This window comes from Nerophis lumbriciformis, linkage group LG24 (assembly GCF_033978685.3).
Source record: "Nerophis lumbriciformis linkage group LG24, RoL_Nlum_v2.1, whole genome shotgun sequence".
NCBI lineage: Eukaryota > Metazoa > Chordata > Actinopteri > Syngnathiformes > Syngnathidae > Nerophis > Nerophis lumbriciformis.
In genome coordinates, this window is record NC_084571.2 from 40017501 (window position 1) to 40040000 (window position 22500).

General features: G+C 34.7%; 1 protein-coding gene across 5 annotated transcripts in view; it reads left to right on the top strand.

Annotated features, from left to right (window-relative positions):
* adgrl1a (adhesion G protein-coupled receptor L1a) overlaps positions 1-22500 on the top strand; it is a 562743-nt gene that overhangs the window by 472631 nt on the left and 67612 nt on the right. For all 5 annotated transcript variants that reach the window (XM_061982077.1, XM_061982076.1, XM_061982075.1 and 2 more), the window contains 4 exons: positions 1-3; positions 9812-9997; positions 10066-10104; positions 17052-17232. The exon at positions 1-3 is cut by the window's left edge and continues 101 nt beyond it. In XM_061982077.1, the coding sequence (XP_061838061.1) occupies positions 1-3; positions 9812-9997; positions 10066-10104; positions 17052-17232 (409 nt within the window). The remainder of the gene's footprint in view (positions 4-9811; positions 9998-10065; positions 10105-17051; positions 17233-22500) is intronic.

The following is a 22500-nucleotide window of genomic DNA, read 5'->3' on the forward strand; positions in this document are numbered from 1 at the left end:
AAGGTGAGACCCCGGCGCCGCTCCTCCTGGCCTGCAGGCCCCGGGGCGCGTGGCCCCCTTGGCCCCAAACTGTGCCCCAACAACACATCTGATATTTACATATCTCTACGGCTTAGCATAATTAATATTCATTTTAAATGGACCTTCATTATCTGCTCTTACGAGTTCATTAACCCTCTTTTTTCTCACTAATATACTTGAATTTATTTCACTCTTGAGAAGTATTTAAATATCCTCAAGTCACAATTCGCTCCCAAGCTCTTTACGACACTTAAAGCTGAGTTGAAAAACCACCAGAGACAGAATGGGTATTTTGTTGTATATTTTCAAAGCTTTGCAAATATACATTTTGAGACCAGTCTAACCCTAGAACATTCTATTGCGCCGCCCAAAAATGGTCTGTCTTCCCAACGCCAAAAACCCCTCTTTCCTTCCCCCTCCCTAGCCATAATACAAGCACAACGTCTCCCTAGTCATAATACATTCCAAAGAACTCAAGGTTAACACACACAGTTTACTTGCTGACAGAGCATCAAGAGAAGAAATGGAAAACACAAGCTGTTTTCAAATACGACTAAGAAATGAAAGAAGTACAACTTAAATTCGGATATATGTAAATATCTGCCTCCGATAGTATACAAAACATTAGGACTTATTTTTTTAGAAAATAACATTTGCCGTTAACCTTATCTCATTACGACTTTTTCGGGACATATTACTACTTAATTATATTAACAATCCAACATTTTTGAGGTAAAATAAATCAATCTTTATTTAATGAGATCACATTTTTAACAGGATAAAAAAAAAAAAAAAATCCTGGAAAAATAGAAGAAAAAAAAAATGCTAATACGCATACATTATTTAAATGAAAAATATAATTTTAAAACTCTTTCTTTTTTCTTTTTTTTTTTTAAGTACCTCAACCTGACTCATCCTTTTTTTGTTGTAATGTATTATAGTATTGTTGCGTTTTGGACCAGTTGTTCCTCCCAGGGAATTCAAGTCACAATTCGCTCCCAAGCTCTTTACGACACTTAAAGCTGAGTTGAAAAACCACCAGAGACAGAATGGGTATTTTGTGGTATATTTTCAAAGCTTTGCAAATATACATTTTGAGACCAGTCTAACCCTAGAACATTCTATTGCGCCGCCCAAAATGGTCTGTCTTCCCAACGCCAAAAACCCCTCTTTCCTTCCCCCTCCCTAGCCATAATACAAGCACAACGTCTCCCTAGTCATAATACATTCCGAAGAACTCAAGGTTAACACACACAGTATACTTGCTGACAGAGCATCAAGAGAAGAAATGGAAAACACGAGCTGTTTTCAAATATGACTAAGAAATGAAAGAAGTACAACTTAAATTCGGATATATGTAAATATCTGCCTCCGACAGTATACAAAACATTAGGACTTATTTTTTTAGAAAATAACATTTGCCGTTAACCTTATCTCATTACGACTTTTTCGGGACATATTACTACTTAATTATATTAACAATACAACATTTTTGAGGGAAAATAAATCAATCTTTATTTAATGAGATCACATTTTTAACAGGATAAAAAAAAAAAAAAAAAAAAAATCCTGGAAAAATAGAAGAAAAAAAAATGCTAATACGCATACATTATTTAAATGAAAAATATAATTTTAAAACTCTTTTTTTTTTTTTTTTTTTTTTTAAGTACCTCAACCTGACTCACCTTTTTTTTGTTGTAATGTATTATAATATTGTTGCGTTTTGGACCAGTTGTTCCTCCCAGGGAATTCAAGTCACAATTCGCTCCCAAGCTCTTTACGACACTTAAAGCTGAGTTGAAAAACCACCAGAGACAGAATGGGTATTTTGTTGTATATTTTCAAAGCTTTGCAAATATACATTTTGAGACCAGTCTAACCCTAGAACATTCTATTGCGCCGCCCAAAATGGTCTGTCTTCCCAACGCCAAAAACCCCTCTTTCCTTCCCCCTCCCTAGCCATAATACAAGCACGTCTCCCTAGTCATAATACATTCCAAAGAACTCAAGGTTAACACACACAGTTTACTTGCTGACAGAGCATCAAGAGAAGAAATGGAAAACACCAGCTGTTTTCAAATATGACTAAGAAATGAAAGAAGTACAACTTAAATTCGGATATATGTAAATATCTGCCTCCGACAGTATACAAAACATTAGGACTTATTTTTTTAGAAAATAACATTTGCCGTTAAGCTTATCTCATTACGACTTTTTCGGGACATATTACTACTTAATTATATTAACAATCCAACATTTTTGAGGGAAAATAAATCAATCTTTATTTAATGAGATCACATTTTTAACAGGATAAAAAAAATAAAAATAAATCCTGGAAAAATAGAAGAAAAAAAATGCTAATACGCATACATTATTTAAATGAAAAATATAATTTTAAAACTCTTTTTTTTTTTTTTTTTTTAAAGTACCTCAACCTGACTCATCCTTTTTTTGTTGTAATATATTATAGTATTGTTGCGTTTTGGACCAGTTGTTCCTCCCAGGGAATTCAAGTCACAATTCGCTCCCAAGCTCTTTACGACACTTAAAGCTGAGTTGAAAAACCACCAGAGACAGAATGGGTATTTTGTTGTATATTTTCAAAGCTTTGCAAATATACATTTTGAGACCAGTCCAACCCTAGAACATTCTATTGCGCCGCCCAAAATGGTCTGTCTTCCCAACGCCAAAAACCCCTCTTTCCTTCCCCCTCCCTAGCCATAATACAAGCACAACGTCTCCTTAGTCATAATACATTCCAAAGAACTCAAGGTTAACACACACAGTTTACTTGCTGACAGAGCATCAAGAGAAGAAATGGAAAACACCAGCTGTTTTCAAATATGACTAAGAAATGAAAGAAGTACAACTTAAATTCAGATATATGTAAATATCTGCCTCCGACAGTATACAAAACATTAGGACTTATTTTTTTTAGAAAATAACATTTGCCGTTAAGCTTATCTCATTACGACTTTTTCGGGACATATTACTACTTAATTATATTAACAATCCAACATTTTTGAGGGAAAATAAATCAATCTTTATTTAATGAGATCACATTTTTAACAGGATAAAAAAAAATTTAAAAAATCCTGTAAAAATAGAAGAAAAAAAAATGCTAATACGCACACATTATTTAAATGAAAAATATAATTTTAAAATAAAATTTAAAAAATCCTGGAAAATGATGACTTAAACATTTTTCATTACAATAATAGTAATACAATAAGATTTGAAAAAAAATATGATTTGTTTGTACCATTACAACTTTTTGCATTAACATTACAATGTTGGTAGAGTGGACGTGCCAGCAACTTGAGGGTTCCAGGTTCGATCCCCGCTTCCGCCATCCTCGTCTCTGCCGTTGTGTCCTTGGGCAAGACACTTTACCCACCTTCTCCCAGTGCCACCCACACTGCTTTAAATGTCACTTTCACTATGTAAAAGTGCTTTGAGTCATTAGAGAAAAACGCTATATAAATATAATTCACTTCACTTTCTTTCTTTAGAAAATGAAAGTTATAAAAAGAGAATACAATGATTTGCTAATCCTTATCAACTTGCATTCAATTGAATAGACTGCAAAGACAAGATACTTAATGTTCGAACTGGTAAACTTTGTTATTTTTTTTTGCAAATATTTGGAATTTGATGCCTGCAACATGTTTCCAAAAAAAGCTGGCACAAGTGGAAAAAAAGACTGAGAAAGTTGAGGCACTATTTATGCTGAAAGGTTTTGGAGCAACATACTGCATGTCGCCGTCCAAGCAACGTTATCACGGACGCCCCTGCTTATTTCAGCAAGACGATTAAAGAAATCAATACAAGCTTGAAATACTAGTTGGTTTGTGTCCTGCAAAGTATTTCTCTATTAGGCTTTCATTTGCATCAGCAGCTGAGTTTGTGCACGTGGCTTCTTGAGCCTGCCAGTCAAATGTATCACGGTGCCAATAATCCATCACGCCGCTCGCTTTTTGGCCAAAATCAATGGCGGCAGGCGAAGCGGCGTCGCGCTCTGGCTGTGATTTGCGAAGTGTGCCGGCCGGGCGGACTTCACGGCGTGCTGGACAAGGTTTGTTTGCGAGGCCAGCTGGGATGGAGCAGCCTGGGGGAACTTTGGAGCTCAACAAAGGTTTTCAGAGACAAAAATGTCGGTTCTTTCACTTGATTAAAGAACAGCCGGCAATTTGAGGCAAAGTCGCTGATAGCAACGCGCCTGACAATTTGTACGCATGTTCGCACTCTGCATACATTCTGATCAGTGACGTGCGGTCACTAGATTATGGAAAGAAAAAAAGGAAAAAGAAAAAAAAAATATTAAATTGTTATATGTATCCAGTAGAGATGCGCGGATAGGCAATTATTTCATCCGCAACCGCATCAGAAAGTCGTCAACCATCCGCCATCCACCCGATCTAACATTTGATCAGAACCGCACCCGCCCGTTGTTATATATCTAATATAGACGATGCAAGGCATTAGTGAGGTTATAAAGCTTTTGCCTGTTAAAGAAAGGAGACTGATCCAATGCAGCACAGACATTCGCGTGCCACGCTGTCACGACCCAGACGCACACCAGTGCGCAATCATATGGGAGCCGCGCTGAGCGCACCTCCAAGCGCGTCTCGCTGCCGACGACGGCCGGGTATATGGGCCCGACGCTCCAGCGCCATCCATTTTCAGGGCTAGTTGATTCGGCAGGTGGGTTGTTACACACTCCTTAGCGGGTTCCGACTTCCATGGCCACCGTCCTGCTGTCTATATCAACCAGGGTGAGCCCCACCCCTTTCGCGCGCGGAGTGACCCCTGTTACGCGCCCCCGGAAACAGGGGTGGCGGGCAGGTAAGCTGCGCGGGCGGAGCGCGCGGAGTGACCCCTGTTACGAGCCCCCGGCCACGGGGGTGGCGGGCAGGTAAGCTGCTTACCTGCTGCGCGTGACGCCGGCCGCGGCAAAGGCGGACGAGGCGGGGTGTCGGTGCGGTGGGCGCGGTGGTGACCCTGGACGTGCGTCGGGCCCTTCTCGCGGATCGCCTCAGCTACGGCTCCCGGTGGGGCCCTCTCGGGGGAAGGGGCCTCGGTCCCGGACCCCGGCGAGGCGTCCCTTCTCCGCTCCGTAAAAGTGTCCATCTCTTTTTTTTTTTTTCTTCTGTTGTGGCATATGGAGCAGGTGCCTGCTCGTTTTTCGTATGTGGGTAACAACATTTAACTGCCACCCGCCTGAATCTATTTAAAATCTAATTTTTGTAAAAAGAAAAACAAATTATTAAATTGTTATATGTATCCAGTAGAGATGCGCGGATAGGCAATTATTTCATCCGCAACCGCATCAGAAAGTCGTCAACCATCCGCCATCCACCCGATGTAACATTTGATCAGAACCGCACCCGCCCGCACCCGCCCGTTGTTATATATCTAATATAGACGATGCAAGGCATTAGTGAGGTTATAAAGCTTTTGCCTGTTAAAGAAAGGAGACTGATCCAATGCAGCACAGACATTCTCGTGCCACGCTGTCACGACCCAGACGCACACCAGTGCGCAATCATATGGGAGCCGCGCTGAGCGCACCTCCAAGCGCGTCTCGCTGCCGGCGACGGCCGGGTATATGGGCCCGACGCTCCAGCGCCATCCATTTTCAGGGCTAGTTGATTCGGCAGGTGGGTTGTTACACACTCCTTAGCGGGTTCCGACTTCCATGGCCACCGTCCTAGCTGCTGTCTATATCAACCAGGGTGAGCCCCACCCCTTTCGTGAGCGCACTGCGCACGGAGTGACCCCTGTTACGCGCCCCCGGCCACGGGGGTGGCGGGCAGGTAAGCTGCGCGGGCGGAGCGCGCGGAGTGACCCCTGTTACGAGCCCCCGGCCACGGAAAGAAGCCTTGTGATTGTTCCATCTGGTTTTAAACTCTCCCTCGGTTAATCCTACATATGTGTCGGATGTGTTAATGTCCTTGCGTGTTACCTTAGATTGGTAGACAACTGATGTTTGTAAGCACCCCCCGTTGAGAGGGCAATCAGGTTTCTTTCGACAGTTGCAGTCTTTGTTGGTTTTGGAGTCGCTCTGCCGGGGGGCCGACGGCTCATTTGCAATTGTTTTGTTGTGGTTTGAGATGATTTGTCGTATATTGTTCATACAGCTGTAGCTCAATTTAATGTTGTTCTTGTTGAATACTTTTCTTAGGTTGTTGTCTTTGGGAAAGTGTTTGTCAATCAGATTGAGGAATTTGTGTCCAATGTTAGTTGAGACGTTTTTGCTGTATGGGGGGTTGTACCAGATGATGTCGTTTCGTTTTCTGTTCTTTTTTGGTTGGTTTCCTGGCGTGGGTTCATAGGTGAGGGTGAAATTGTATCCGCTTTCATCAAGGGCTTTTTGGTACGGGGGGGTTGCTTGGTCAAATTCAGCTTTGCTAGATGACAGCATCGATAGCCTTTTATTAATTCCGGTAGGTATTCTTTTCGTGGTGGTGGGTGGGTGGTTGCTGTCATGGTGCACGTATTGGAGTGTTGTGTTGGGTTTCGTGAATGGTTGGTAGCTGTTATTTCTCAGGTTGAAAGTGACGTCATGGAAGTTGACGGTTTGCTTGTTGGCTTCAATCGTGATCCGTAGGCCAACAAAGACTGCAACTGTCGAAAGAAACCTGATTGCCCTCTCAACGGGGGGTGCTTACAAACATCAGTTGTCTACCAATCTAAGGTAACACGCAAGGACATTAACACATCCGACACATATGTAGGATTAACCGAGGGAGAATTCAAAACCAGATGGAACAATCACAAGGCTTCTTTCAGGAACCAAAACCTGCGAAATACCACAGAACTCAGCAAACACATTTGGGACCTCAAAGACAATAATGTTGAATATTCAATAACATGGCAAATTCTTGCATCCAGCACACCTTACAATAGTGGTAATAAAAGATGCAACCTATGCTTGAAAGAGAAACTGTTTATTATTTACCGTCCAGACCTGTCATCCCTCAACAAGCGCAGCGAAATTGTAACAGCATGCCGCCACAGACGGAAACACCTCCTAGGTAGGTAACACATGAGCCAATCACCACGCCCCTACGCCAGCCTGTACCCACCCACTCTGTGCCCTATATAAACCATGGTATGTGAATGCTCCCATTAAAATCTCCTGATGATTGAGGGAACCCCCCCTCATGAAACAGGCCTGTAGAGATGAAATAGTCTTGTGATTTTTTTTCCCCCACACATACATATATATATATATATATATATATATATATATATATATATATATATATATATATATATATATATATATATATATACACATACATATATATATATATATATATATATATATATATATATATATATATATATATATATATATACATATATATATATATATATATATATATATATATATATATATATATGTATGTGTGGGAAACAGGCCTGTAGAGATGAAATAGTCTTGTGATTTTTTTTTCCCCACACATACATATATATATATATATATATATATATATATATATATATATATATATATATATATATATATATATATATATATATATATATATATATATATATATATATATATATACATATATACATATATATATATATATATATATATATATATATGTATGTGTGGGAAAAAAAATCACAAGACTATTTCATCTCTACAGGCCTGTTTCATATATATATATATATATATATATATATATATATATATATATATATATATATATATATATATATATATATATATATATATATATATATATATATATATATATACATATATACATATATATATATATATATATATATATATATGTATGTGTGGGAAAAAAAATCACAAGACTATTTCATCTCTACAGGCCTGTTTCATGAGGGGGGGTTCCCTCAATCATCAGGAGATTTTAATGGGAGCATTCGCATACCATGGTTTATATAGGGCACAGAGTGGGTGGGTACAGGCTGGCCTAGGGGCGTGGTGATTGGCTCATGTGTTACCTAGGAGGTGTTTCCGTCTGTGGCGGCATGCTGTTACAATTTCGCTGCGCTTGTTGAGGGATGACAGGTCTGGACGGTAAATAATAAACAGTTCCTCTTTCAAGCATAGGTTGCATCTTTTATTACCACTATTGTAAGGTGTGCTGGATGCAAGAATTTGCCATGTTATTGAATATTCAACATTATTGTCTTTGAGGTCCCAAATGTGTTTGCTGAGTTTTGTGGTATTCCGCAGGTTTTGGTTCTTGTGATTGTTCCATCTGGTTTTGAATTCTCCCTCGGTTAATCCTACATATGTGTCGGATGTGTTAATGTCCTTGCGTGTTACCTTAGATTGGTAGACAACTGATGTTTGTAAGCACCCCCCGTTGAGAGGGCAATCAGGTTTCTTTCAACAGTTGCAGCCTTTGTTGGTTTTGGAGTCGCTCTGTCCGGGGGCCGACGGCTCATTTGCAATTGTTTTGTTGTGGTTTGAGATAATTTGTCGTATATTGTTCATACAGCTGTAGCTCAATTTAATGTTGTTCTTGTTGAATACTTTTCTTAGGGTGTTGTCTTTGGGAAAGTGTTTGTCAATCAGATTGAGGAATTTGTGTCCAATTGTTAGTTGAGAGGTTTTTGCTGTATGGGGGGTTGTACCAGATGATGTCGTTTCGTTTTCTGTTCTTTTTTGGTTGGTTTCCTGGCGTGGGTTCATAGGTGAGGGTGAAATTGTATCCGCTTTCATCAAGGGCTTTTTGGTACGGGGGGGTTGCTTGGTCAAATTCAGCTTTGCTAGATGACAGCATCGATAGCCTTTTATTAATTCCGGTAGGTATTCTTTTCGTGGTGGTGGGTGGGTGGTTGCTGTCATGGTGCACGTATTGGAGTGTTGTGTTGGGTTTCGTGAATGGTTGGTAGCTGTTATTTCTCAGGTTGAACGTGACGTCAAGGAAGTTGACGGTTTGCTTGTTGGCTTCAATCGTGATCCGTAGGCCAACAAAGACTGCAACTGTCGAAAGAAACCTGATTGCCCGCTCAACGGGGGGTGCTTACAAACATCAGTTGTCTACCAATCTAAGGTAACACGCAAGGACATTAACACATCCGACACATATGTAGGATTAACCGAGGGAGAGTTTAAAACCAGATGGAACAATCACAAGGCTTCTTTCAGGAACCAAAACCTGCGGAATACCACAGAACTCAGCAGACACATTTGGGACCTCAAAGACAATAATGTTGAATATTCAATAACATGGCAAATTCTTGCATCCAGCACACCTTACAATAGTGGTAATAAAAGATGCTTGAAAGAGAAACTGTTTATTATTTACCGTCCAGACCTGTCATCCCTCAACAAGCGCAGCGAAATTGTAACAGCATGCCGCCACAGACGGAAACACCTCCTAGGTAACACATGAGCCAATCACCACGCCCCTACGCCAGCCTGTACCCACCCACTCTGTGCCCTATATAAACCATGGTATGTGAATGCTCCCATTAAAATCTCCTGATGATTGAGGGAACCCCCCCTCATGAAACAGGCCTGTAGAGATGAAATAGTCTTGTGATTTTTTTTCCCACACATACATATATATATATATATATATATATATATATATATATATATATATATATATATATATATATATATATATATATATATATATGAGCCGCGGGTTGCTGACCCCTGGAGTAGACGTATGACCACACTGTCCTAAGGTCTCTCTACCTGGCCTGTGCATCGTACCAACAAATGTGATCACATGCGCCGTTAGAGTCCCAGTAAAAGTAAAAGTGTGTTCCCGTGCAGATAAAGAGCGGGGAAAACGCCGCCAACATCGCCATGGAGCTGGCCAACCACACGCGAGGGCGGGTCCAGGCGGGGGACATCAGCTCGTCGGTGCGACTGATCGAGCAGCTGCTGGACATCCTGGACGCTCAGCTGCAGTCCCTCAGGCCCGGCAACAAGGAGTCGGCGACACGCAACTACAACAAGGTAAGGTGCACACGCCAGCATCACCATCCCCTCCTTTTTTGTCTTTTAATCTTGGTTTTTGTCTTCAGTTCCAGAAGCGAGAGCGCACCTGTCGGGCCTACATCCAGGTAGATGTTCCTTGTTTTTTTGTTTTTTTATCCGCCAGCTTTGCAGTAAATGCCTCTGAGACGTGCGAGAACTGGAGGGGGAAGTCAATCCTCCAGGAAGACTTGCTTTTTTTCTTTTTTTATTGCTTGTCACCTGGAATTTGTAGCTGGCGATGAAGAGCTGTGCAATATATGGACACAAAACATAATAACACACCTCACAAGCAATCATCCAGTGCCAAGATGTTGGGTTTTTTTTTTAGTGGGAAACATTTTTTCCTCGATTTAATATTCATTCCCCTCTCCGGTCGTTACGTCATCGTAGCCTTTTATCGCTCTGCTTTGTTCCTTTTCTGTCTGACGTTTTACTTTGTTCTACTTTACTCAGGGCTTTGAATCATCACAACAACAAATGTGTGAGACTACAATAACCTGGATGCATAACAATATGTTTGTATAGTAGGCTTGTACGGTATACCGGTACTAGTATAGTAGCGCGGTACTAATCGATCAAAAAACGATACTCTGTTTTACGAGCAGAGGAGCATGTTGGGCAGCGCGCACACACAAGAGTACTTACAAGCAGACACAGTGTGTTGACAGACTATTTATAGCGCTGACCACCTGGATAGTAGAAGGATGAGGACGTATTCCGACAAGTTGGTCCACTTTGACAGCCAATTTAGACCCAGATACGGCGAGAATGACACAAAAATAGTTTTCTTGGCGAGGATTTTGAGTCATTCTTCATCTATATGGGAATTATGGTTGTACGGTAGTACCGCAGTACTAATGAATCATATTCGGTACTATACCGCCTCTTTATTTTTTTAATAGATTTTTTTTCTTTCTTTTTTTTGTTCTTTTTTTTGTTCTTTTTTTTTTTTTTTACTGTCCGCCTCTTTATTTTATATATTTTTTTATACATTTATTTTTTTTCTTTCTTTTTTTTTCATTTTTTTTGTTCTTTTTTTTGTTCTTTTTTTTTTTTACTGTCCGCCTCTTTATTTTATATATTTTTTTATACATTTATTTTTTTTCTTTTTTTTTTTTTTTTTCTTTTTTTTTTTTTTTTTACTGTCCGCCTCTTTATTTTGTATATTTTTTTATACATTTATTTTTTTTCTTTCTTTTTTTTCCCTTTTTTTTTTCTTTTTTTTTTTTTACTGTCCGCCTCTTTATTTTATATATTTTTTTATACTTTTTTTTTCTTCTTTTTTTTTTACTGTACCGCCTCTAAAAAGTACCGGTACCCCCACCCCCACCCCCCTTTTTTTTTTTTTAGCGGGCATGACGATATCGTCAGGTGGTGACATTGCTGGTTTTACGAGCAGAGGAGCATGTTCGGCAGCGCACACACACAGAGTACTTACAAGCAGACACAGTGTGTAGACGGATTCGCCGCTTCCTTGTTGCCTTGCTCGTCAATTTTTATTCCAGATGATAAATCATGCCTCTCACCTGGATAGTAGAAGGACGAGGACGTATTCCGACAAGTTGGTCCACTTTGACAGCCAATTTAGACCCAGATATGGCGAGAATGACACAAAAATAGTTTTCTTGGCGAGGATTTTGAGTCATTCTTCATCTATATGGGAATTATGGTTGTACGGTAGTACCGCAGTACTAATGAATCATATTCGGTACTATACCGCCTCTTTATTTTTTTAATAGATTTTTTTCCTTTCTTTTTTTTTTCCTTTTTTTTGTTCTTTTTTTTTTTTTTTACTGTCCGCCTCTTTATTTTATATATTTTTTTATACATTTATTTTTTTTCTTTCTTTTTTTTTCCTTTTTTTTGTTCTTTTTTTTGTTCTTTTTTTTTTTACTGTCCGCCTCTTTATTTTATATATTTTTTTATACATTTATTTTTATTTTTTTTTATTTATTTTTTTTTAATTTTTATTTTTTTTTACTGTACCGCCTCTTTATTTTATATATTTTTTTATACATTTATTTTTTTTCTTTCTTTTTTTTCCCTTTTTTTTGTTCTTTTTTTTTTTTATTGTCCGCCTCTTTATTTTATATATTTTTTTATACTTTTTTTTTTTTTTTCTTTTTTTTTTACTGTACCGCCTCTAAAAAGTACCGGTACCCCCACCCCCACCCTCCTTTTTTTTTTTTTTAGCGGGCATGACGATATCGTCAGGTGGTGACATTGCTGGTTTTACGAGCAGAGGAGCATGTTCGGCAGCGCACACACACAGAGTACTTACAAGCAGACACAGTGTGTTGACAGACTATTTATAGCGCTGACCACCTGGATAGTAGAAGGGTGAGGACGTATTCCGACAAGTTGGTACACTTTGACAGCCAATTTAGACCCAGATATGGCGAGAATGACACAAAAATAGTCTTCTTGGCGAGGATTTTGAGTCATTCTTCATCTATATGGGAATTATGGTTGTACGGTAGTACCGCAGTACTAATGAATCATATTCAGTACTATACCGCCTCTTTATTTTTTTAATAGATTTTTTTCTTTCTTTTTTTTTTCCTTTTTTTTGTTCTTTTTTTTGTTCTTTTTTTTTTTTTTTTTACTGTCCGCCTCTTTATTTTATTTTATTTTTTATACATTTATTTTTTTTCTTTCTTTTTTCTTTCTTTTTTTTTCCTTTTTTTTGTTCTTTTTTTTGTTCTTTTTTTTTTTTTTTTTACTGTCCGCCTCTTTATTTCATATATATTTTTATACATTTATTTTTTTTCTTTCTTTTTTCTTTCTTTTTTTTTCCTTTTTTTTTGTTCTTTTTTTTGTTCTTTTTTTTTTTTTACTGTCCGCCTCTTTATTTTATATATTTTTTTATACATTTATTTTATATATGGGAATTATGGTTGTACGGTAGTACCGCAGTACTAATGAATCATATTCGGTACTATACCGCCTCTTTATTTTTTGAATAGATTTTTTTTCTTTCTTTTTTTTTTCCTTTTTTTTGTTCTTTTTTTTTGTTCTTTTTTTTTTTTTTTACTCTCCGCCTCTTTATTTCATATATTTTTTTATACATTTATTTTTTTTCTTTCTTTTTTTTCCTTTTTTTTTAAATTTTTTTTGTTCTTTTTTTTTTTTACTGTCCGCCTCTTTATTTTATATATTTTATTATACATTTATTTTTTTTCTTTATTTATTTATTTATTTATTTTTTTTACTGTACCGCCTCTAAAAAGTACCGGTACCCCCACCCCCACCCCCCTTTTTTTCTTTTTTTTTTAGCGGGCATGACGATATCGTCAGGTGGTGACATTGCTGGTTTTACGAGCAGAGGAGCATGTTCGGCAGCGCACACACACAGAGTACTTACAAGCAGACACAGTGTGTAGACAGACTATTTATAGCGCTGACGGCATCGACGGATTCGCCGCTTCCTCGTTGCCTTGCTCGTCAATTTTTATTCCAGATGATGAATCATGCCTCTCACCTGGATAGTAGAAGGACGAGGACGTATTCCGACAAGTTGGTACACTTTGACAGCCAATTTAGACCCAGATATGGCGAGAATGACACAAAAATAGTTTTTTTGGCGAGGATTTTTGAGTCATTCTTCATCTATATGGGAATTATGGTTGTACGGTAGTACCGCAGTACTAATGAATCATATTCGGTACTATACCGCCTCTTTATATTTTTAATAGATTTTTTTCTTTCTTTTTTTTTTCCTTTTTTTTGTTCTTTTTTTTGTTCTTTTTTTTGTTCTTTTTTACTGTCCGCCTCTTTATTTTATATATTTTTTTATACATTTATTTTTTTTCTTTCTTTTTTTTTTCCTTTTTTTTGTTCTTTTTTTTTGTTCTTTTTTTTTTTTTTTTTTTTTACTGTCCGCCTCTTTATTTTATATATATTTTTATACATTTATTTTTTTTCTTTCTTTTTTCTTTCTTTTTTTTTCCTTTTTTTTTGTTCTTTTTTTTTGTTCTTTTTTTTTGTTCTTTTTTTTTTTTTTACTGTCCGCCTCTTTATTTTATATATTTTTTTATACATTTAATTTTTTTCTTTCTTTTTTTTTCCTTTTTTTGGTTCTTTTTTTTGTTCTTTTTTTTTTTTTACTCTCCGCCTCTTTATTTTATATATTTTTTTATACATTTATTTTTTTTCTTTCTTTTTTTTTTTTTTTTTTTTTTTACTGTACCGCCTCTAAAAAGTACCGGTACCCCCACCCCCACCCCCCTTTTTTTTTTTTTAGCGGGCATGACGATATCGTCAGGTGGTGACATTGCTGGTTTTACGAGCAGAGGAGCATGTTGGGCAGCGCACACACACAGAGTACTTACAAGCAGACACAGTGTGTAGACAGACTATTTATAGCGCTGACGGCATCGACGGATTCGCCGCTTCCTCGTTGCCTTGCTCGTCAATTTTTATTCCAGATGATGAATCATGCCTCTCACCTGGATAGTAGAAGGACGAGGACGTATTCCGACAAGTTGGTCCACTTTGACAGCCAATTTAGACCCAGATATGGCGAGAATGACACAAAAATAATTTTCTTGGCGAGGATTTTGAGTCATTCTTCATCTATATGGGAATTATGGTTGTACGGTAGTACCGCAGTACTAATGAATCATATTCGGTACTATACCGCCTCTTTATTTTTTGAATAGATTTTTTTTCTTTCTTTTTTTTTTCCTTTTTTTTGTTCTTTTTTTTGTTCTTTTTTTTTTTTTTTTTTTACTGTCCGCCTCTTTATTTTATATATTTTTTTATACATTTATTTTTTTTCTGTCTTTTTTTTCCCTTTTTTTTTTTCTTTTTTTTTTGTTCTTTTTTTTTTTTTACTGTCCGCCTCTTGATTTTATATATTTTTTTATACATTTATTTTTTTTCTTTCTTTTTTTTAATTTTTTTTTTACTGTACCGCCTCTAAAAAGTACCGGTACCCCCACCCCAACCCCCCTTCTTTCTTTTTTTAGCGGGCATGACGATATCTTCAGGTGGTGACATTGCTGGTTTTACGAGCAGAGGAGCATGTTCGGCAGCGCACACACACAGAGTACTTACAAGCAGACACAGACTATTTACAGCGCTGACGGCATCGACGGATTCGCCGCTTCCTCGTTGCCTTGCTCGTCAATTTTTATTCCAGATGATGAATCATGCCTCTCACCTGGATAGTAGAAGGATGAGGACGTATTCCGACAAGTTGGTACACTTTGACAGCCAATTTAGACCCAGATATGGCGAGAATGACACAAAAATAGTTTTCTTGGCGAGGATTTTGAGTCATTCTTCATCTATATGGGAATTATGGTTGTACGGTAGTATCGCAGTACTAATGAATCATATTCGGTACTATACCGCCTCTTTATTTTTTTAATAGATTTTTTTTCTTTCTTTTTTTTTTCCTTTTTTTTTCCCTTTTTTTTGTTCTTTTTTTTTTTTTTTTACAGTCCGCCTCTTTATTTTATATATTTTTTTATACATTTATTTTTTTTCTTTCTTTTTTCTTTCTTTTTTTTTCCTTTTTTTTGTTCTTTTTTTTGTTCTTTTTTTTTTTTTTTAACTGTCCGCCTCTTTATTTTATATATATTTTTATACATTTTTTTTTTTCTTTCTTTTTTCTTTCTTTTGTTTTCCTTTTTTTTTGTTCTTTTTTTTTTTTCTTTTTTTTTTTTACTGTCCGCCTCTTTATTTTATATATTTTTTTATACATTTATTTTATATATGGGAATTATGGTTGTACGGTAGTACCGCAGTACTAATGAATCATATTCGGTACTATACCGCCTCTTTATTTTTTTAATAGATTTTTTTTCTTTCTTTTTTTTTCCTTTTTTTTGTTCTTTTTTTTGTTCTTTTTTTTTTTTTTTTTTACTGTCCGCCTCTTTATTTTATATATTCTTTTATACATTTATTTTTTTCTTTCTTTTTTTTCCCTTTTTATTTTTCTTTTTTTTGTGCTTTTTTTTTTTTTTTACTGTCCGCCTCTTTATTTTATATATTTTTTTATACATTTATTTTTTTTCTTTCTTTTTTTTTCTTTTTTTTTTTTTACTGTACCGCCTCTAAAAATACCGGTACCCCCCCCTTCTTTTTTTTTTAGCGGGCATGACGATATCGTCAGGTGGTGACATTGCTGGTTTTACGAGCAGAGGAGCATGTTCGGCAGCGCACACACACAGAGTACTTACAAGCAGACACAGTGTGTGGACATAAAAAGAGAGAATAATTAAAAATTGGCCTATTTCTTCCCTACTATAAGAAAGTAAGGACAATTGTATACGTTGGTCACGTGTGTTTGCCCAGCAGCGGTGCATTTGAAATTATATCATTTTTGTAAAATAATAATAATAGATTTTGTTTGTAAAAAGCACTTTACATTGAGAAAACAACCTCAAAGTGCTACAGTGTATTGAAAAAAATAATAATAATAAAAAGATAATAGAAAAATTCATAAAAATAAAAATCATCACATAAAAGCATCCACAGTCTGTGGTGCCCTCAGGTGGTCAGGGAAAGCATTCCACAGACTGTCTTGAGTATACCTCTCCACACTGCATGATGAAGACACAATACATACACAATACATACACAATATTGTCTGCTTCTGGGAAAACTTCATTTGACACTAGTATGAAACAGCTTGTGTTACCTTTTACAATATCTCTGCAATATCTCTGCTTCTCAGAAAGCTGTAAGGTAATATTCCGTGTGTGTGTGTGTGTGTGTGTGTGTGTGTGTGTGTGTGTGTGTGTGTCCTTGTAACGATGAAATGTGACTTTCTTCAGCATGTCCTGACCTTTCCTCCACACACAGTAATATAACACGACTCCTTGGCTGCAAGAAGGCTCGACTGTATGCACATTTTTATTTCAACCCTAAACAAAAACATCACCGGGAGACGATTTTACCAGCAGAAAGAGTCCCAGCAGTGGTGTGAAAGAGAACCACACCATTCATCAAATGTGTAACTTGTGTATGACGGTGCGGGGAGGAAGTGCTAACACACACACAATCTGCCCCCTGCTGGTGTCAGGCAGTGGTGCAGACGGTGGACAACCTCCTCCGGCCCGAGGCGCTGGACTCCTGGCAGGACATGAACAGCACGGAGCAGGCGCACACCGCCACCATGCTGGTGGACATCCTGGAGAAAGGCGCCTTCCTGCTGGCCAACAACATGTATGGCAGCCGCTTCTCCGACCGAGCGCCCAACATCGGTAAGTTGGCCGCCGTGCAAGGAAACATGTGCTAAAGCTGTGTTTTTACAACCTTTTTTTTGGAGCCAAGGCACAATGTTTTCACTGACAAAATCCAGCAGAAAATGTTAAAAAATGATGGTGGTTCTCATCAAATACTTGACATAATTGTTGGATATGACTTCAAACTAGAGATGTCCGATAATGGCTTTTTTGCCGATATTGTCCAACTCTTATTTACCGATTCCGATATCAATTGATACCGATATATGCAGTGGTGGAATTAACACACCTGCACACTGCTCTAACCAACACATTTTTACAGAGCCCCTAAAGGGACATGGGGGGAAAACATTTTTTTATAATTATTATTATTATTATTATTTTTTTAAACATGTATCTTGTGCGCACGAGAAACTTCTTATAAAGTTATAAAAAAAAAAATTATTATTATTTTTTTTTTTTAGACTCGTGCGCACGAGAAAGTTTCTCATGCGTACGAGATACATGTCTAAAAAAATATATATATATATAAAAATAAAATAAATAAATAAATTAAAAAAATTATAAAAATGTCTATATAAAAATAAAAATTATAAAAATAAATAAAAATTATAAAAATAAAAATAAAATAAAATAAAAATAAAAATAAAATAAAAAATGAATTAAATTATAATTATAATTATAAAATATAAATTATAAAATATTAAAAAAAAATAAAAAAAATATATAAAAAATATAAATTATAAATTATAAAATATAAATATAAAATAAAATATAAATAAAATATAAAATATAAAATATAAAATATAAAATATAAAATATAAAATATAAAATATAATAAAATAAAATATAAAATAAAATAAAATAAAATAAAAAATAAAATAAAATAAATTATAATTATAATTATAAAATATAAATTATAAAATATAAAAAAATATTTAAAAAAATATAAAAAATATAAATTATAAATTATAAATGATAAAATATAAATATAAAATATAAATTATCAAATATAAATTATAAAATTATAAAATATAAATTATAATATAAATTATAATTATAAAATATAAATATAAAATATAAAATTAAAAAATATATAATAAATATATATAAAATCTATTATAAAATATTAATTTATAATTATAAAATAAAATAAAATAAAAAATAAAAATAAAATTAAAATAAAAAGTATAAAAATAAAAAAAATTATAAAAAAAATATTATTATTTTTTATAACTACATAAAGAGTGTATCGTGCACACAAGATACACGTCTAAAAAATAAAAAAATCTCTTGCAAAAAAAAAATCCCCCATGTCCTTTTAGGGGCTCCATACATTTTACACATAAATTAGGCTATTTTCAGGAAGAAGTAGGTCATGCCTGCGTACAATATCACAACAATCATGTAGTTAGCGTCAGCACTGTCAGAAAACTAAGACTAAAACCAACAACAACCAACGCTAGCAATGGTTTTGCTGGTGAAAATAAGTAGAGCATGCTTAGCAGCTTAATGTACGGCTAAAACTAAAGATACATTTTTCCCAGGTATACCTATAGGCTACTGTTTCAAACCTTTCAAACGTTTTATTGGTATGCCGCGGCACACTAGTGAAAAACACTGTACTAAAAACACTGTACTAATCGTCTACATTATGACGTCATAATTCCTCACACTGTCTGTGTATTATTTTATGCACCACTTATTTCACCCCAGTATTGTTTTACTTTCATTTGTTTTTTGGGGGGGGTGCATTACAACTCTGTTCTCAGATTACGGCTTTGATAAATGATTATCATTTTGATAGTAGGCTAATATAGCTAATATAGACACTTACGTCATGTGTTGTCTTCATTATAACACTTATATAAGACTTTTAATGTAATTTTGATAGTAGGCTAACTAATATAGACACTTACATCACGTGTTGCCTTTATTATAAGACTTTTAATGTCATTTTGATAGTAGGCTAACAAATATAGACACTTACGTCACGTGTTGCCTTTATTATAACACTTTTATAAGACTTTTAATGTCATTTTGATAGTAGGTTAATATAACTAATATAGACACTTACATCATGTGTTGTCTTCATTATAACACTTATATAAGACTTTTAAAGTAATTGTGATAGTAGGCTAATATAACTAATATAGACACTTTCATCATGTGTTGCCTTCATTATAACACTTATATAATACTTTTAAAGTCATTTTGATAGTAGGCTAATATAGACACTTACATCATGTGTTGTCTTCGTTATAATACTTATATAAGACTTTTAAAGTCATTTTGATAGTAGGCTAATATAGACACTTACATCATGTGTTGCCTTCATTATAACACTTATATAAGACTTTTAAAGTCATTTTGATAGTAGGCTAATATAGACACTTACATCATGTGTTGTCTTCATTATAATACTTATATAAGACTTTTAAAGTCATTTTGATAGTAGGCTAATATAGACACTTACATCATGTGTTGCCTTCATTATAACACATATGTGTTATAATGAAGGCAACACTTGATGTAAGTGTCTATTTTAGTTATATTAGCCTACTATCAAAATGCCTTTAAAAGTCTCATATGAAAGACTTTTAAAGGCATTTTGATAGTAGGCTAATATAACTAATATAGACACTTTCATCATGTGTTGTCTTCATTATAACACTTATATAAGACTTTTAAAGTATTTTTGATAGTAGGCTAATAAAACTAATATAGACACTTACATCATGTGTTGTCTTCATTATAACACTTATATAAGACTTTTAAAGTCATTTTGATAGTAGGCTAATATAACTAATATAGACACTTTCATCATGTGTTGCCTTCATTATAACACTTATATAAGACTTTTAATGTCATTTTGACAGTAGGTTAATATAACTAATATAGACATTTTCATCATGTGTTGTCTTCATTATAACACTTATATAAGAATTTTAAAGTCATTTTGATAGTAGGCTAATATAACTAATATAGACACTTACACCATGTGTTGCCTTCATTATAACACTTATATAAGACATTTTAAGTATTTTTGATAGTAGGCAATTATAGCTAATATAGACACTTTCATCATGTGTTGCCTTCATATAACACTTATATAAGACTTTTAAAGTCATTTTGATAGTAGGCTAATATAGACACTTACATCATGTGTTGTCTTCATTATAACACTTATATAAGAATTTTAAAGTCGTTTTGATAGTAGGCTAATATAACTAATATAGACACTTTCATCATGTGTTTTCTTCATTATAACACTTATATAAGACTTTTAAAGTCATTTTGATAGTAGGCAATTATAGCTAATATAGACACTTACATCATGTGTTGCCTTCATTATAACACTTATATAAGACTTTTAAAGTCATTTTGATAGTAGGCAATTATAGCTAATGTAGACACTTGCATCATGTGTTGCCTTTATTATAACACTTTTATAAGACTTTTAATGTCATTTTGATAGTAGGCTGACTAATATAGACACTTACATCATGTGTTGCCTTTATTATAACACTTTTATAAGACTTTTAATGTCATTTTGATAGTAGGCTAACAAATATAGACACTTACATCACGTGTTGCCTTTATTATAACACTTATATAAGCCTTTTGATGTCATTTTGATAGTAGGTTAATATAACTAATATAGACACTTACATCACATGTTGCCTTCATTATAACACTTATATAAGACTTTTAAAGTATTTTGATAGTAGGCTAATATAACTAATATAGACACTTTTATCATGTGTTGCCTTCATTATAACACTTATATAAGACTTGTAAAGTCATTTTGACAGTAGGCTAATATAGACACTTACATCATGTGTTGTCTTCATTATAATACTTATATAAGACTTTTAAAGTCATTTTGATAGTAGGCTAATATAGACACTTTCGTCATGTGTTGCCTTCATTATAACACTTATATAAGACTTTTAAAGTCATTTTGATAGTAGGCTAATACAGACACTTACATCATGTGTTGCCTTCATTATAACACATATGTGTTATAATGAAGGCAACACTTGAATGTAAGTGTCTATTTTAGTTATATTAGCCTACTATCAAAATGCCTTTAAAAGTCTTATATATAAGACTTTTAAAGGCATTTTGATAGTAGGCTAATAAAACTAATATAGACACTTACATCATGTGTTGTCTTCATTATAATACGTATATAAGACTTTTAATGTCATTTTGATAGTAGGTTAATATAACTAATATAGACACTTACATCACGTGTTGCCTTCATTATAACACTTATATAAGACATTTAAAGTATTTTTGATAGTAGGCTAATATAACTAATATAGACACTTTCATCATGTGTTGCCTTCATTGTAACACTTATATAAGATTTTTAAAGTAATTTTGATAGTAGGCTAATATAGCTAATATAGACACTTACATCATGTGTTGTCTTCATTATAACACTTATATAAGACTTTTAAAGTCATTTTGATAGTAGGCTAATGTAACTAATATAGACACTTTCATCATGTGTTGCCTTCATTATAACACTTATATAAGACTTTTAAAGTATTTTTGATAGTAGGCAATTATAGCTAATATAGACTCTTTCATCATGTGTTGCCTTCATTATAACACTTATATAAGACTTTTAAAGTCATTTTGATAGTAGGCTAATATAGACACTTACATCATGTGTTGCCTTCATTATAACACTTATATAAGACTTTTAAAGTATTTTTGATAGTAGGCTGATATAACTAATATAGACACTTTCATCATGTGTTGCCTTCATTGTAACACTTATATAAGACTTTTAAAGTCATTTTGATAGTAGGCAATTATAGCTAATATAGACACTTACATCATGTGTTGTCTTCATTATAACACTTATATAAGAATGTTAAAGTCATTTTGATAGTAGGCTAATACAACTAATATACCGGTACCGTACTTTTCGGAGTATAAGTCGCACCGGAGTATAAGTCGCACCTGCCGAAAATGCATAATAAAAAAGAAAAAAAACATATATAAGTCGCACTGGAGCCCGGTCAAACTATGAAAAAAACTGCGACTTATAGTCCGAAAAATACGGTAGACACTTACACCATGTGTTGCCTTCATTATAACACTTATATAAGACTTATGTCATTTTGATAATAGGCTAATATAGCTAATATAGACACTTGCATCATGTGTTTCCTTCATTGTAACACTTATACAAGACTTTTAAAGTCATTTTGATAGTAGGCTATTATAGCTAATATAGACACTTGCATCATGTGTTGCCTTCATTGT